General features: G+C 39.4%; 1 protein-coding gene across 1 annotated transcript in view; it reads right to left on the reverse strand.

The window, feature by feature from the left end:
- Window positions 1-14,534, reverse strand: part of btbd11b (BTB (POZ) domain containing 11b) — a 70,036-nt gene that overhangs the window by 13,434 nt on the left and 42,068 nt on the right. The window contains exons 2-3 of the mRNA XM_062420587.1: window positions 8,079-8,243; window positions 467-671 (exon numbers count right to left, since the gene is read on the reverse strand). Of these exons, the coding sequence (XP_062276571.1) occupies window positions 467-671; window positions 8,079-8,243 (370 nt within the window). The remainder of the gene's footprint in view (window positions 1-466; window positions 672-8,078; window positions 8,244-14,534) is intronic.

Consider the following 14,534-nt stretch of genomic DNA (forward strand, 5'->3'; position numbering starts at 1 on the left):
CTCACCATGTTTCTGTTGCCTGTGGCCCAGCTCACACCTGGCATTAACATGCATCTTGGGTGATATGAACACAAATGGACAGCTCCAAATACATCAGTTCACACCTAGCATGTAGAGACACATCAGAATGCCTCTCTACATGCGTTTCAAGTGACCACTTGTGATCAGATCTCACTTCCTTGCTCCATACACACATAAGCATAAAACAATAACAATAAAACATTTTTATCATTTGCAAAGACTAAATGTGGTGTTAAGGAGAGTAAGACTCAGCAACCATTTCACTTCAGCAACTCTAAGTACAGGAGCATTCACACTTGTACTTAGAGCTGTCCACTTGTGATCGGATCAGACAAAAATTGAGGTCTATGGCACAGAAGAATAAAGTACAGACTCACTCAGGTTTAGTGTTGAGGAACAATCCCATGCTCCTCTCTGCTAGCCCATAAATGTGTTTGCTTCTCACCTCTCTGTTTGTAAGGTAACTTTGGAGGGCTCAACATTGGGGTTCTCCCACTCCATCTGAGGGCAGTGCATGAAGTAACACAGCGTGTAGATCGCCTCAGGCGCCCACTGAATCACAGTGTTCTTCTGGTGGATCGGTGTCCCATTGTTGTGGTTCTTCATGTACAGTGGCTGTAGGTTGTGCATGGCCCGGGACACCAGGTCACCTACACACACACACACACAAACACACACATAGACCATAAAGGGAGGCACAAAAGTAACACGAGTAGCAAGAAAATATTTAATGTGTTGGCATATTCAGGGATGAGCGAGAAAAGACAGGAATATTTTGAGCATGCAGCCTTTAAAAAGACGCCAGGGAATCATTCTCATTCCTTCCAGCCCCCTTAGAGCTCACTCTGTCAGGGGAAATAGAGAGTTTTTTCCACAGTCAGGAAAAAAGACAGGGTTCATACCAGTCCTTTCGGTGCAGCTCACAGAGGGGAGAGCCGGAGAATAAGTACACTCAGGACTGCACTGTGTGAAGAATGAATATTTATGGATAAACATTAGCTACTCCAAGCTATTTCCTTTGCATAATTTGTCAGTACTTTAAGGTCATCCAGTTGGGCTTGAAAAATCAAAGCTTGAGAAGACTCTGCAAATAAAAATTTGAATATTCTCGAGGAAGGTTCAAAAGAAAGTAAACAGTTCTTTGAAAAAGAATGGTCTGCCTTTTTTGTTATACGTAAGGAACAAGTCAAATAGCCTTTTAGTACAGCAAATTCAGTTCAACAAAAAGATAAAGATATGTTGTTTTTTTGTAATTTTTACAATAAATTGGACATTTCTTTCATACCTACTACTACTCTTTTTTTTAAATTGTGATTGTGGCCTTGGTTATTGAGTGGCAGAGTATTCTTACTTGAAAAACCAGCCTTCTATTTTTACAGCAAGGACTCAAATCCCATTTCACTGAATGCTGTCAGATTTCTGTCGCTTCTCCTTCCTGCCTAGACCCACTACACTATGAGAAAATGTAATGAAATTCTGAAGCAGGGTTGATTTACAAAAAAAAAAGAAGCACGTCTTTATCATTTTGTTCATGTCAATTTTATCCCATTCAAGGCTAAAAGAAAAAAAACGGGGGGAAAAAACAAGTAATAGAGCATGATGGCACTTGGTTCCCTGGTCTGAATGAACTATGCTGTATGTGTGCCTAGACAATAGAGAGCAGGAACAAACAGTCATTCCCATGGACAAAGGGTTTGTTTAGCATCAAAATTGCACTATTTGGCGCTTGCCAAGATTCCATTTAGCCTCAACAATGTGAGAGGCGAGTATGAAAAGAACGTCTGAATGAAGGAAGAGCATTCATGCAGTGAAACAGTCAATCTCTCAGCTGTCCTTTGGGATAAGTAGTGCTGTGCTGATAGAGAAATACTCTGAACATTACCTCATGATGCAATAAGCAGGAAATATGATGATGGGAATGACCACGTCTTGTACAAACTTTAAGTTAAGCCCTTGCAGTTTCTTTCTGTTGCTATCTGCTCCCGCTCCCTCATCTGTCTTTTAATTGTACTAACGGGAATACAGATAAGCTTGTAACAGTGCCCTCTTAAGCTTGGTAAGTGGAGCTGAGGTGGTCAGCGACAGCCAGTTCTCATGTCTTAGTAATGCTGGCCTGTGACATTTCCTCTGCTGGCTGAGGAGGCAGGCAGGCAGGCCGTCGCCGGGCTGAGGAGGAAGATTATTTCTAAGCCTGTGGAGCAACACTGAAAGAGTGCAACAGCAGTGAAGTACCAGCAGCTTAACACATAAAGTGAGATTATTGCTGCTACTTCAGCAGGTGTACGGAAAAATAACGGCTGAAAAAGGGTTGAATCATTGTTTCCAGTGACCAAATAACAGCACAGAGCTCCGAGAAATCCTTGTTTTGACCAAAAGGAGGAAGACAAAGTGCTGTACCAGACAGTGGTACAGCACTTTAATAAGCTAAAACGTCAATAGCCTTTTCATTATAAGATTCAAGCCTTTAATCAATACCTCATCCTGGGTAATTAATTCTTTATGCTAACAAGAAGAGGAGAGTTGGAAGCCTCACACAGCAGTTCCTGCTCCTCAGGTGTCTCAGTGATTACCTTTTAGCAGTAGGGGAAGGCTTTCTTTGTTTTCAAAGCTTTACAATCCCCTTAGAAATGCAAAATCAAACAAATATGCCAGTTTTCCAGAGTATAATCACACTGGTTTGATTTACGAGGGATTTTTATGAGAGTTGGCACTTTTAAGGTCAGTAATATGTGATGCATTACCTACATAATTCATTATTTCAAAGAGTATAAAGCCTATTTGATGTTTGTGGTGAAACAGAAAGGATATTCTTTAGAAATGTGGAAATTAACTAATTTCTGATTCAGGCCTTTACAGGTAAATAGGTGCACAATAACCAGTGTTCCTTTGTGTATTGATGAAGGGGTCCTAAAGCTGCACTGCTGCCATCATCACAATTTCTGTGTTTCAATTACATTATTTGCTGCTATGCTGCTGTGATTATGTTTAATGGTCGCCTGCAGCCATCCTGACTCAACAAGATGCTAAGCTATTCTTTCTGCTAATAGATTGGCCCATTTGAAAACAGCCAGTACTTTTAGCCACCAGCTACCTCACATATCAGATAACATGAAGGGCACAAACAAATATTTATGGAGCTCTGCAATCTAAATCTGACATGAAAAGACTCACTAAGAAAGAGAGAAAAAAATATAATTTTTATGTCATTCAAGTATCTAACTAGGTTTTTCCTCATCATTACTCATCTGTAATTTCAGTAAGCTATGACTTCACGTCATAAGGGCTTACAAGTAAGAGTCATATATTACAATCTGTGAAAGGAACAAGCACACAGCATCCCTGCAGCAACCACCAGGGTCTCACTGCCACTCAAGAATCAGGACAGGTTAGTTGGCACAAGAAGAATGAAGTAAACTGTTAAATAAATGGGCATTATTGTTAAAACAGAACAAAATATTCATATATCTTATGAACATTTGTACTAATCCAGTTTGTTTTGTCCCATTACTGACGGCATAATGCATATTTGTCACATGAAAGCCTTGTAACTTAATCTTTTATAAACCTCAGACTCAATTTTAGCTATTATGAAATCATCCCACCTTTGAGTTTATTCAATTCACAGTGCAGAACATTAAGTTGACACGTTCTACCAGTAGGTACTAACATTGTTAAACTGTTCAATTTCCTATTAGATTCTGCTGCTTTCATCAGCCACATGGTCATTTTGTGGTATTAAAAGTTAGCACTGTCTTAAGTATACAGTAGATATACAAAAAAACATCTACACACTCTTACTGCTGCCATGACAAAATTATCTTTGAGACGTATTACTGAGAATACTGATGGCTATTAGCAGTGTCTTCTGAGCAGCAGTGTCTCCTGTTAATACTCTGAAACACTTTGAGGAAAACAGCACATCATACAAGACCTGTAAATACAGCAAATAATGAAAGCATCGAATGAGACAAAAGGAGAAAGAAAATTGACTCCAAATCATACTCCTTGCTGTAGGAAATGTGCTTTTAGAATTTTAAATTGATTCATGCTACATGTCCAGTAGTGAATAATGATATTCATGAGTGGTTTTCAATCAGTTTTAATAACTAATAGCGTATCCATTGGGAAAGTATATCCCTTAACATGAATTATTAATACAGGCATTGTTATTTTAGTGCCATATAAAGTTGCAGGTAATAAAATTTAGTTAAAAGGTCAAAATGAATGTGACAAAGAATTCAACTCTATAATACAGTTGTAAGTACCCAGTGTTCAAACTCGTAGACCAAATACAAAAGTGTAACAGAGTTAAACCAGAGGTAATCTGATACAGAAAAGCTTGATTAAATAGGGAACGTCTCGTCTCATAAATGTATTACATTTTATATACAAACAAATCTGTCCATGTTCTGTATATCAAAATTGTTTCATAAATCAAAATGTTCCTAAATAGCCATGATGTAGACAACTGAAATGACTCTGTCTCTGTCATCCAAACAGCTGCACTCTATCCCAGCAACTCTGTTTGCACAGCTACCACACTGAATAGTACATATACCAAACCAGTGCAGATAGCAGGATATGACTACAAACAGCAGTGACAGCACTGCTGCTCCATGCTGTCAATGGAAAAAGATAAAAATGGTGATTGGATTCTACCAATTCTACCCCCCCCCCCCCCCAACAAAAGCCTTCTGGCTTGTAAACAAGGAAATACGACTATTTCCCCAAATTTTCAAGTAATCCTTTAAGCTGCCAAGATTTAAGGTAACCTCTGATAGACTGTCTGAATCAGAAAATTTGACAACTTGAATTCTCAGAACCTATTGGATCAGAACTTCACTCTGTTTTATGGGAGACCGAGAAGTGTTCATTCTTCTGGAATGAAAAAACAGCCTCACAAAATCATCAATCAAAAATTAACCTTCACAGTCCTCCATCAGGTTGGTCTACCCAAGATACCTTGCAGATTAAAGTTCAGCGTTTTGGGAAATATACTTAATCTCTTTCCTATCAAGAGTTAGCTGAGAAGACTGATAACTAATGTTTGTACTGTCAATATGAAGTTAGAGCCAGTAGATGGCTAACTTAGCTTAGCATAAAGAATGGAAACAAGGAGAAACAGCTAGCTTTGCTCTGTCTAAGGATACAATATCCACCTACCAGCACTTCTAAAGCTCATTAATATGTATGTTATATATTATATTATACATAAATTAATCCATACAAAAACCAAGGCATTTAAAGGACGAGTTGTTTTTTTTTACAAGGGCACTATTTCTCAGCCCTGTACAGTGTCTTTTCTGAGTCTTAGCAACCAGTGGGAGCTCCAGTCACAGCCAAAAAATGAACAAACAAAAACATTTACATTTTGGTGTTACAGTAGTACAAATGAAATAAATGTATGAACTTTAGAGGTGCTGTTAGGTGGACCTTTGGACAGAACCAGACTAGTGGTTTCCCCTACTTTCTTTATGCTAAACTAAACTAACCGTCTCCTTGCTGTAGCTTTATATTTAATGGAAGGACAAGAGAGTGGTGTCCATTAATTCACTCTCCACCAGAAAAATGAATAAGTCTCAAGTTGTCAAAAATTAGTTAAGGAGGGTGTCTCAGTGTGTGCTGATAGTGGATGTGCAGCCTGAAGCAGAGGTATTGTTCAGCACTCTGAGGTCACTGCTATTTGACCTTGTTTCACTTTGTGATGGTGATATTTTCCCGCTGTATAGATTTATGAATGGAGAAAGCCTGCATTAAGTGTATTTTGTATCTTCAAGCCATCAGCGCTTCTAAGAATAGACTGACCGAGTTCAGTAACATACTAAGTTACACAGACAACACTGAAGCAGGATGATGAGACGCCAACATTCCTAATAACTGCAATATTTTTGGGACATTTCAAATATGTTAATTTGGCATTTTGGCAGAGAGAACATGAGAAAACACAAGTGGCAAACCTCTCAAATTGAGTTTAAATGCCAGTGAAAAAGACTGTCCCTACGTAGGATGCAAATTTAACTGTGCTTGAGCAGACAGTGTAATTTTATATTAGATGAAGTGTATTTTAGAAAATCAAACTCTCATCTGTCTTTATTCCCTAACATTCACATATTTTATTCTGTTATATCTTGTTCCCAATTCTGCTCTTTTTCAAAAACAGTTTGTGACAGTCTGATGCAGTGCAATCATTTCCAGCTTTTCTGCCTTTTACCAATTCTTCTTCTTCTTTTTTTCAGCTTGCGTGTGTGTGTCTGTTTGCAAATCTTATAGTTATTTACGGAATTGTTCTTCTGAGCTGATAAAATTACCACCGGACCACGCTCTGCTATTATTCATCAGCCGCTCTGTTGTCTCAGAGCGTGTTTGCACTGTCAACATAACAGAACGAATACTTGCTTGACCTCATCAATACAACATGGACAGAGGACCTGCAATTCGCCCTGCTTTGCACCCCACCCTTCTCATGTTGGCTCTGAGAAAACATACAGTGAGGAGAATTGGCTCTGTGTTTATTCTGATGATCACTGTTTACACTTGATATACAGACAATATTTTACAAAGCCTTGTCTTGACATGCTGATGCCATGGCAACAGAAATAGACCTTTTACGACCCATTCATTTCGCCATTACTTGGTTTAAGAATGTCTTTCTTTTTTTTCTTTGTCAAAAATACTGTCACACACACACTAGGAGATAATCTGTCCTTAAGTGACTGAATTTGCTTTTTTGACACTGCAGCATTCAAATGTGTTTTCTGGAATGAGTTCTGTAGAGTTGCACGTAACTAAGACTCACTACCAATGAGCATCTGGCTCACCCCCTGTATGTCATTTGTCAAATGATGCAGAAAAAATATTATTATTTGTATTATAATTATGATATAAAACAGACTCCTAAAGCCTATGTAAATGACTTCATAATGCATAAATGTTTTCAGTAGGAATGTCTGTCTCACATTGTGAGACAGACATTCAATTAACATTTGGAGGGCTTGTCAAACTAACATCAAGCTGAAATCATTTGTTAATGAATGGAGTGCTGTAGAATTGCAACTCCCACTGAATCACATTCATTTAATAACACACACACACACACACACACACACACACACACACACACACACACACACACACACACACACACACACACACAGCAGGATTATGATACAGTGATTTACTGAAACAGCAGCAGCAATACTTGTGTGGTAATAAGCATCACATTATCATCATATCTGCAAGTTACTCAAATGTGAAGGAGACTTAAAACTCTCCAGAGCTGCACACCATCAATAAAACCTGCAATGAAAATACCCTTGATTGTGGTTTTATAAAAGACTTACATAGCACTTTCTACCACTGAATGTTTGGTCACTCTGACCTTAGGGTAGTTTTGTATCAGTTGATTTAAATAGTGTTTAAAAGGTTTGTCGCACCACCAACATCTTACTTCACCTCACACTCACACAGTCACATACAATACATAGTCAAAATGTAAGTTGGACACTGTTACATAACACTCATATTTGATTATTAAATATCTCATTCTTAAGTTATGGCCATTAACATGTTTTCACTTTGCTGGAGAGGATTTCCACAAGATTTTAGGAGCCTGGCTGCAGGGACTTTCTCCCATTCAGCCTCAAGAGTATTAGCAAGACCACTGATACTGGGTAATGTGGCCTGGCTCACAGTCAGTGTTCCAGTTCATTCAAAAACTTGTTGGATGGAGTTGAGGTCAGAGCTCTGTGCAGGCTATTCATGCTCTTCCACACCAAACCCAGGAAACAATTACTCTCTGGATTTTTGCCTGTGCATCGTCATGTTGAAACAGGAAAGAGGCTTCATCAAACAGTTGCCACAAAGTTGGAAGCTCACTACTGTCTCGAATAGCTTTAATGTCATCATTAAACACTGGGGATCACTCTGCAGCTCCATTAAACCAGGTGGGTGGTTAACTGCCTTGCTCAAGGGCATACTGACTTGGCAGAGGTGTCAGTGATAGTCCTTCACTTCTCTGTACAGACTTTCCCCATCACACCCACACACATGCGACTCACTGAGTTCAGAGATGCTGCCCACTCGTGTGGCCAGTAAGCACTGCTCAACGGAACGCAGCTCAGACTGACTGTAGGCGTTTCCCTCTCCGCTCTTCCCTGCTCGCTGCTGTTGCTGCTGCTGCTGGTCCCTGTGAAGAGTCAGACCCTCAGGTAGGCTGAGCACACCTGTGAGAGAGAGAGAGATATGAGAGAGAGAGAGAGAGAGAGAGAGAGAGAGAGAGAGAGAGAGAGAGAGAGAAAGAGAGAAAGAGAAAGAGAGAGAGAGAGAGAGAGACAGAGAGAATTAGAATTATGTTCATAGTCATAAGAGAGTCGCATTAGGAATAAAAGACAAGCAGTCCCTGCTTCACTGTCAGTAATATCTCATTATCTTTGTCTTTGTCATATTAATAAAAAAGAATGAAAATATTCAACACATTAAAATATTAAAAAGCCGTACATGGAGCGTCAGAATCTGATTGAGAAAACAGCCGAGGCCATACAAGCTTGTAATTATGCATCCTACTTGCACCTGTCAGAGAATTCCCCTGTTGACAATAATGTGTAAAATTTCAAATGTGTTTTCATTATTCACTCGTCTGTGTGTTAGTTACTCTTCATCGCTCTGATGGTGACGAATCAGACTGCTCTCTGCTGACAGTTTCATATTCTTGTGTAGCTTCATGATGTGCCCTTCTTACTGTTTGCAGGGTGTCAGCTTATGAAATGGCTTACAGCATTGACTCTCTGCTCTGCCCCTAATCACTGCAAAAAAGTAGCTTTGGTCTTAATGGCTTCTCTCTCATGATATGCTACCTATTTATGCACATGCCGCTATTGGCAAAGATGAAATTCTTCATTCATTTGGTCTGGGAAGACAATTCCTTTAAAAGTGATATTTTTCAGCCCCCCTCCCAAATGAGTCAATAGTTAAGGACATGTAGCGATAGAGAAGATGTTTCCATATCTATGATATTTCTTTGAAAATCCAACAACTAAATTTGCAGTGTTTCAAATGTGCTCATTTTAAAAGGCATGCTTCTGATTACACCCTGCTTTTTCACCACCACACAAGTAATTATAAACTATGTGGAAAAACTATCTGGAAATAGATTTTTTGGCAATAAGTCACAGTTATTTAGCTTATAAACCTACAGAGCAGTTGCTTACAGAGCAGGAGCCATGGCACCATCTCATTCACATCTTTGGTCGTGTTAGTCCAGATAGCTACTGACAACCTGCATGACTCTGGAACAAAGAGCAGGAGACACCGCCATCTGCTACGCCAGTGTCAGGTGTCCTGAACAGCTACTGTTTTCAGCCAATGCCCTCAGACATCCAACAAGATCAATTATGAAGGAAAGAAACATTCTTTCTGTTTTTGCAAGAAATTGTTATTGCTTTTATAGTTCACAATGTGCCCTCTTTGGCAAGCAATTGAACAAAGCTCCAGGAAATCCATCTTAAACCGTTTAAAGCAGCAGGAGGGATACCCTGGCACCTTCCTCCCTGTACTTTCTTCTCAAACAATTATATACCAGAGTAAATAGCTCACTCAAAGTGTGACCATGGGGTTCACAACGCCTCATTTGATGTGCACAGAGTACAGGCACCCAGGTGCGATTTGCTAGAATATTGAGCTGCAGAAGTGATCATTTTCATAATTGGCTTTGGGTGGAAAGACCTGTTGCTTGATTTGTACATTCATAAAGGCAGTCTCTTTCAATTTTACCCTCGACCTATCATCGTCTTCTGTATGTTTTTTTAATATATTTGTTTATTTGGCTGGATTTGATTACCCATTGGAGGTCCTTCCCTTCACAGCATCATATAGCGTTACCAGCATGTACAGTATTTGAGCTTCATGAGCAGACCTTGGACCTAATACTTGCTGGAAAGAGACTAAACAGAGAATTAAAGAAGGCAGGTTTGGTGCCAAACAGTAACGCAAAATGTAGTTGGGGAATCTTTCCTCCCTCCACTTTCCAAAAAAATACCAAGGCAAGTGTATGTCAAAGATTTACTTTTAACCAATTGCAAGACAAGTATTTATAAATTGCATAATTCATAAAGATCTCCATCACAGTGGTTCTGAAGGAGTCTGAAAGTCTTACAGGTTTGCTTGGTGTTTACTGTTTACACGTTCATAATTCTTGTTTAAACATAACATTCACAAATAAACTTAAAGAGGAGGCTGAAGAAAAACTGAGGCAAAAACTAAAAATTCAACCGTCTGGCAAATGAATGTGGAGGACTGACAAACCAGCTGACAGACTGAAGTTATCCATAGAGCCATGCTGCTACAGTGGCTAAAAATATCATGGTCTAAATGAAAGTGAAATGAAATGAAAATCAAAGCCCCATACTGTATTGTATGTGGTCATTTCAAAATGTTATGGTCAATTACCTGGTCACTTTACAACAGCTTTATCGATGATGAAAATCACTATCATTAAAGAGTGTGATAAATAATACCATCAAAACATGATCTTTAATATAAATGATCATTATAATAATGAACAACTTTATGTATATGATGTAGCACACTTCATACACAAAATATAGCTCAAAGTGAAAGGAGGAGCAATAGATGTCACAGTAAGAAAAGCACATGAATAAAATACTGACATGTCTTAAATGGCACATTTGAATAGAAAGGAATGACTGTTAATGTGATTGGGGTGACTATGGCTCAGGAGGTAGAGCAGGTTACCCACTAATCAGGTCAGTGGTTCAATCCCCAGCCTTTCCAGTCCACAATGACGAAGTGACCTTGGGTGAGATACTGAATGCTGAATTGCTACTGAAGGCTGTGCCACGGGTGTGTGAGTCTGTGTGTGAATGATTAGAAACTCCTCCTGAAGGGCATGTTAGCACCTTGCATGACCTCTGCCATCAGTGCATGGATGTGTGTGTGAATGGGTGGATGTGACATGTATTGTAAGCGCTATGAATGGTCGGAGGACTAGAAAGGCACCATATAAATAAAGCCCATTTACCATTACTTAGTGATACCTGTGCTTTTCCAATGAAAAGTCAAAATGTCTGGAGTGAAAAAGGCCTATGATTGAATAAAAGCACTGCAAAAAAAAACACCTGATATAACACCTTACTGTTACACTTGAGCTTTTAACTGTCCAGCTCCTTAACCTTGGTGCTGGGGAATAACAGAGAGAGCAGGACCAACTGACAGTGAAGTGCTGAATGCTCTCAGAATGGACTGAGGCAAGGTGACTCACTGGCTCTCTGCGTCCTAATGCAAGGCACTGTCTACCCTCAGGGAAGAACTGATGGAGCTCTTACATGCCAGCCAGCCAGCCAGCGTTTGTAGCCGCTCTTTCTGTCTGTGTGTGCTTGCGTGATAAAAACTCTTGTCAGTGTCTTCTTCCTGATTGTCACTGCACCAGAAATCTCCCTGGAAATGTAATGTTCCCAGGTTTTCATGTTAAACTGCATGAGATAAGGATGCATAATGGTGAGAAATGATTGCCATATGGCAACTATTCAGTGTCAAAGAGGAGAGGAGAAGTGGTTGAAAGATGCTCTAGGCAACATGCTGTCACTGGAGAAGAAGTTATAAATACAGGAGTTCCCATTAGGGTGTTACTGAATGAATCTTAGTCTTATTCTGTAATAGGCAGCCACACAAAAAAGATGCAGTGCATGGTCCAACACATATTTACACAACCACTGCTAGAAACACAAAAAAACAACAGAACAAATGCAAACACAAATTCAAAATGAACTTCTTTCTGACAGTCTTCCATCTTTTACACTTACACTTAAAAATAAATCACAATGCATTGAGGTTAATGCTGAAACTGCTCAGACTACAGACCCCATTCAAACTTTAAAACGTTCACAAGACTTAAAATTGTTAAAATTGTAAGCTGTGTTGTGATGTCTCTTGTGCCTCTAGAGCTATTTAAGTCTACAGTGAGAGCTTTCACAGCAGGTTTCAAACATCATCAGTGTGTCATGTGATCAGGCAGAGGGAAACAACCAGGAAAACATTTCTTAATATGTCTCAGTCCCACAGTCTTCACTCTCTAAACACCTACTATCATTTGACAGAAACTATATTCATGGTTTAAAATATATTTCATTGAGGATGCATAAAAATAAATATAATTAATCCTGCATAATGAGTCGTACAATAACACGCCATTTTAGTAGAACTTTCACATGTTGCAGTGGCGCTACTGCTATGATAATATAAAGATCTTTATTATATTTACAGTCATTTTTTAAAATAATCTATGGATCTGTCTGTTAGACTACTGTAGTTTGGCACCACTCTAACTTGTCTCAGGGTTGAGTAGAGCAGTGGGGCAGGAACGTTGATTTTGATGTGGCTCCTACCCTGCACTTAAATCTATTTTGGAGGGACATGCGGAGAAGTCCCTAAACACACTGCAACTCTGCAGGGACTCTGGCTTTAGGTTTCACACACAGAGATAAGATACAAACACAGCAGAGTTGAGCTCTGATTGGGAAAATTGTAAATTGGCAAACGCAGCACTGTAGAAGGAAGCGCACTAAAGCGGTACTTAGATGAATGAGATGTGACTCAGATATGTAGTATTTGATTTGTAACAACAAGCAGGCAGAGTGACAGAAGGAGAAAAAAAGGAGAAAGGGTGAGGTTGTAATACAAATACAGACAGCAGGATGCAAAAAACACTTAACGTGATAGCAGAAAGCATACGATAAAGATGTATTCAGTGCACCATTATGGCTCTAAAGGGTTAATCGTGTTGTTACTGTACATGGATCACAGTAGGCTCACTCTAGTCTCTGGCTCTGTTCTGCCAGGCCAGATGGCTACCATATGTATGCTGAGCGAGTGATCATAGAGAGAGACAGAGCGAGACGGAAAGCGGGAAACAGCAGTGACGTGTGTTAAGATGTGTTAGAATGCCTTTCCTGCTTCAAATGGCTGTTTTATTCATTCTTAATCATCTTCACCGTTGTTGGAATAGAGGTGTGAATATGAAACGTGTGTTTTTTTAGAAGGAAAATGGTATGCACGGCTAGACTGTAAATCTCCAGAGGTACGGTCACGGTCTGGGTTCTCAGGTGACCACAGCATGGTCTGAGGTAGCCGCAAGTCTTTAATGGGTTAGTCCTGTGCCAGCCACAGGGGTATAAAGTAGGACTGTGCAACCACTAGGCCTATGAGAAAATACATGTACACATGCAAATGTCGACTTATATTAGGAAACTGGCAGTGGGAGATGTCATGTGAACACAGGATGAGCCACAAACACATTCACACAAACAAATGCTAATATGCTGTCAGTAACCGCAAACACGTTAATAACACGCCATGTTGCACACAAAGCACAGAGCGCATACACACAATAGAAGGCACACAAATCATTATTAGTAATTAAACAATCCTAATGTCTGGCACTTCAAGTGTAGTTGAAGTGGGATGCGCTCTGTAGAGAGAACAATGTGTTCAGCTAAATCCAAACTGAATATTTCCGATTGCTGGGCAACCACATTCAGGATACAGTCTGCTGAAAATCTTCTTGCTGTCATCCAGTGCAGAAAGCTGAAAAAGCTGAGCATCATCATCATGTATCGCTCTGAAAGAAACATACAAGCCTCCTGATGTGTTCTTACACAAGTATGAGTAAACCGCCAAAGGAAATACATTCTGACTGCGGGTTTAGAGGTTATTTTTGTATTCAGTGAGGAGAGCTCTCTGTGATCAAATCAAACCACTTTTGTTCCTGTTTTACATAGAGAATTATAATCAATGCAAAAAAAAACTTGATACTTTATTGATCCTTGGTGAAGGTCAGAGGTCAGGCTCAGATACAGAACGATGCCTCTCAAAGCTGCTAAGAGCTCACTATCTTGTTCAAGGACACTTTAGTCACTGAGGCTTACGCAATCTAGTTTTTTTGTCATCCTACTGCCCTCCACTGTGTTACTGTTCCACTTACGTGTGTATGGAGCGCACAATCTTGTTTTAGATTAGATTCTCTTGATTAAAGTAACACCTCGTCATTGACAGTCCTTGAGGTAAGTACAATAGAGGCCAATATATCAGAAAGTGAACAGTCTGATTCAGTCCATTCTGTCTTTAATATGGAGCCTAGTCTCTGATGGCATCACTTTAATTAGAGAGCTGTTCTCTTCCAGGTAAGTACCTCTGAAGGAGTATATATTTAATTTGTAAAATCAATTCCTAGAGATGCACTACTTCCTTTTTTTAAAGGTGCTTTTGCATTAACAGGTCAGTCATTCAGAGTTCTAGTTTGATTACTAGTGGTAGAGCTGAAACATCAAACTGATTAATCGATTTGTCAGCCAACAGAACATTGATTGGGAAGTATTTTGATAATGGATTAATCATATAAGTAATTTTATCTAGAAAAAAATGACAAACATTAATTGCTCTCAACTTCTTTGTTATGAAGATTTGCAGCTTTTCATGGTACTAAACTGAATGTCTTGGACAGA

The sequence above is a fragment of the Scomber scombrus genome, chromosome 6 (assembly GCF_963691925.1).
Source record: "Scomber scombrus chromosome 6, fScoSco1.1, whole genome shotgun sequence".
Taxonomy (NCBI): Eukaryota; Metazoa; Chordata; class Actinopteri; order Scombriformes; family Scombridae; genus Scomber; species Scomber scombrus.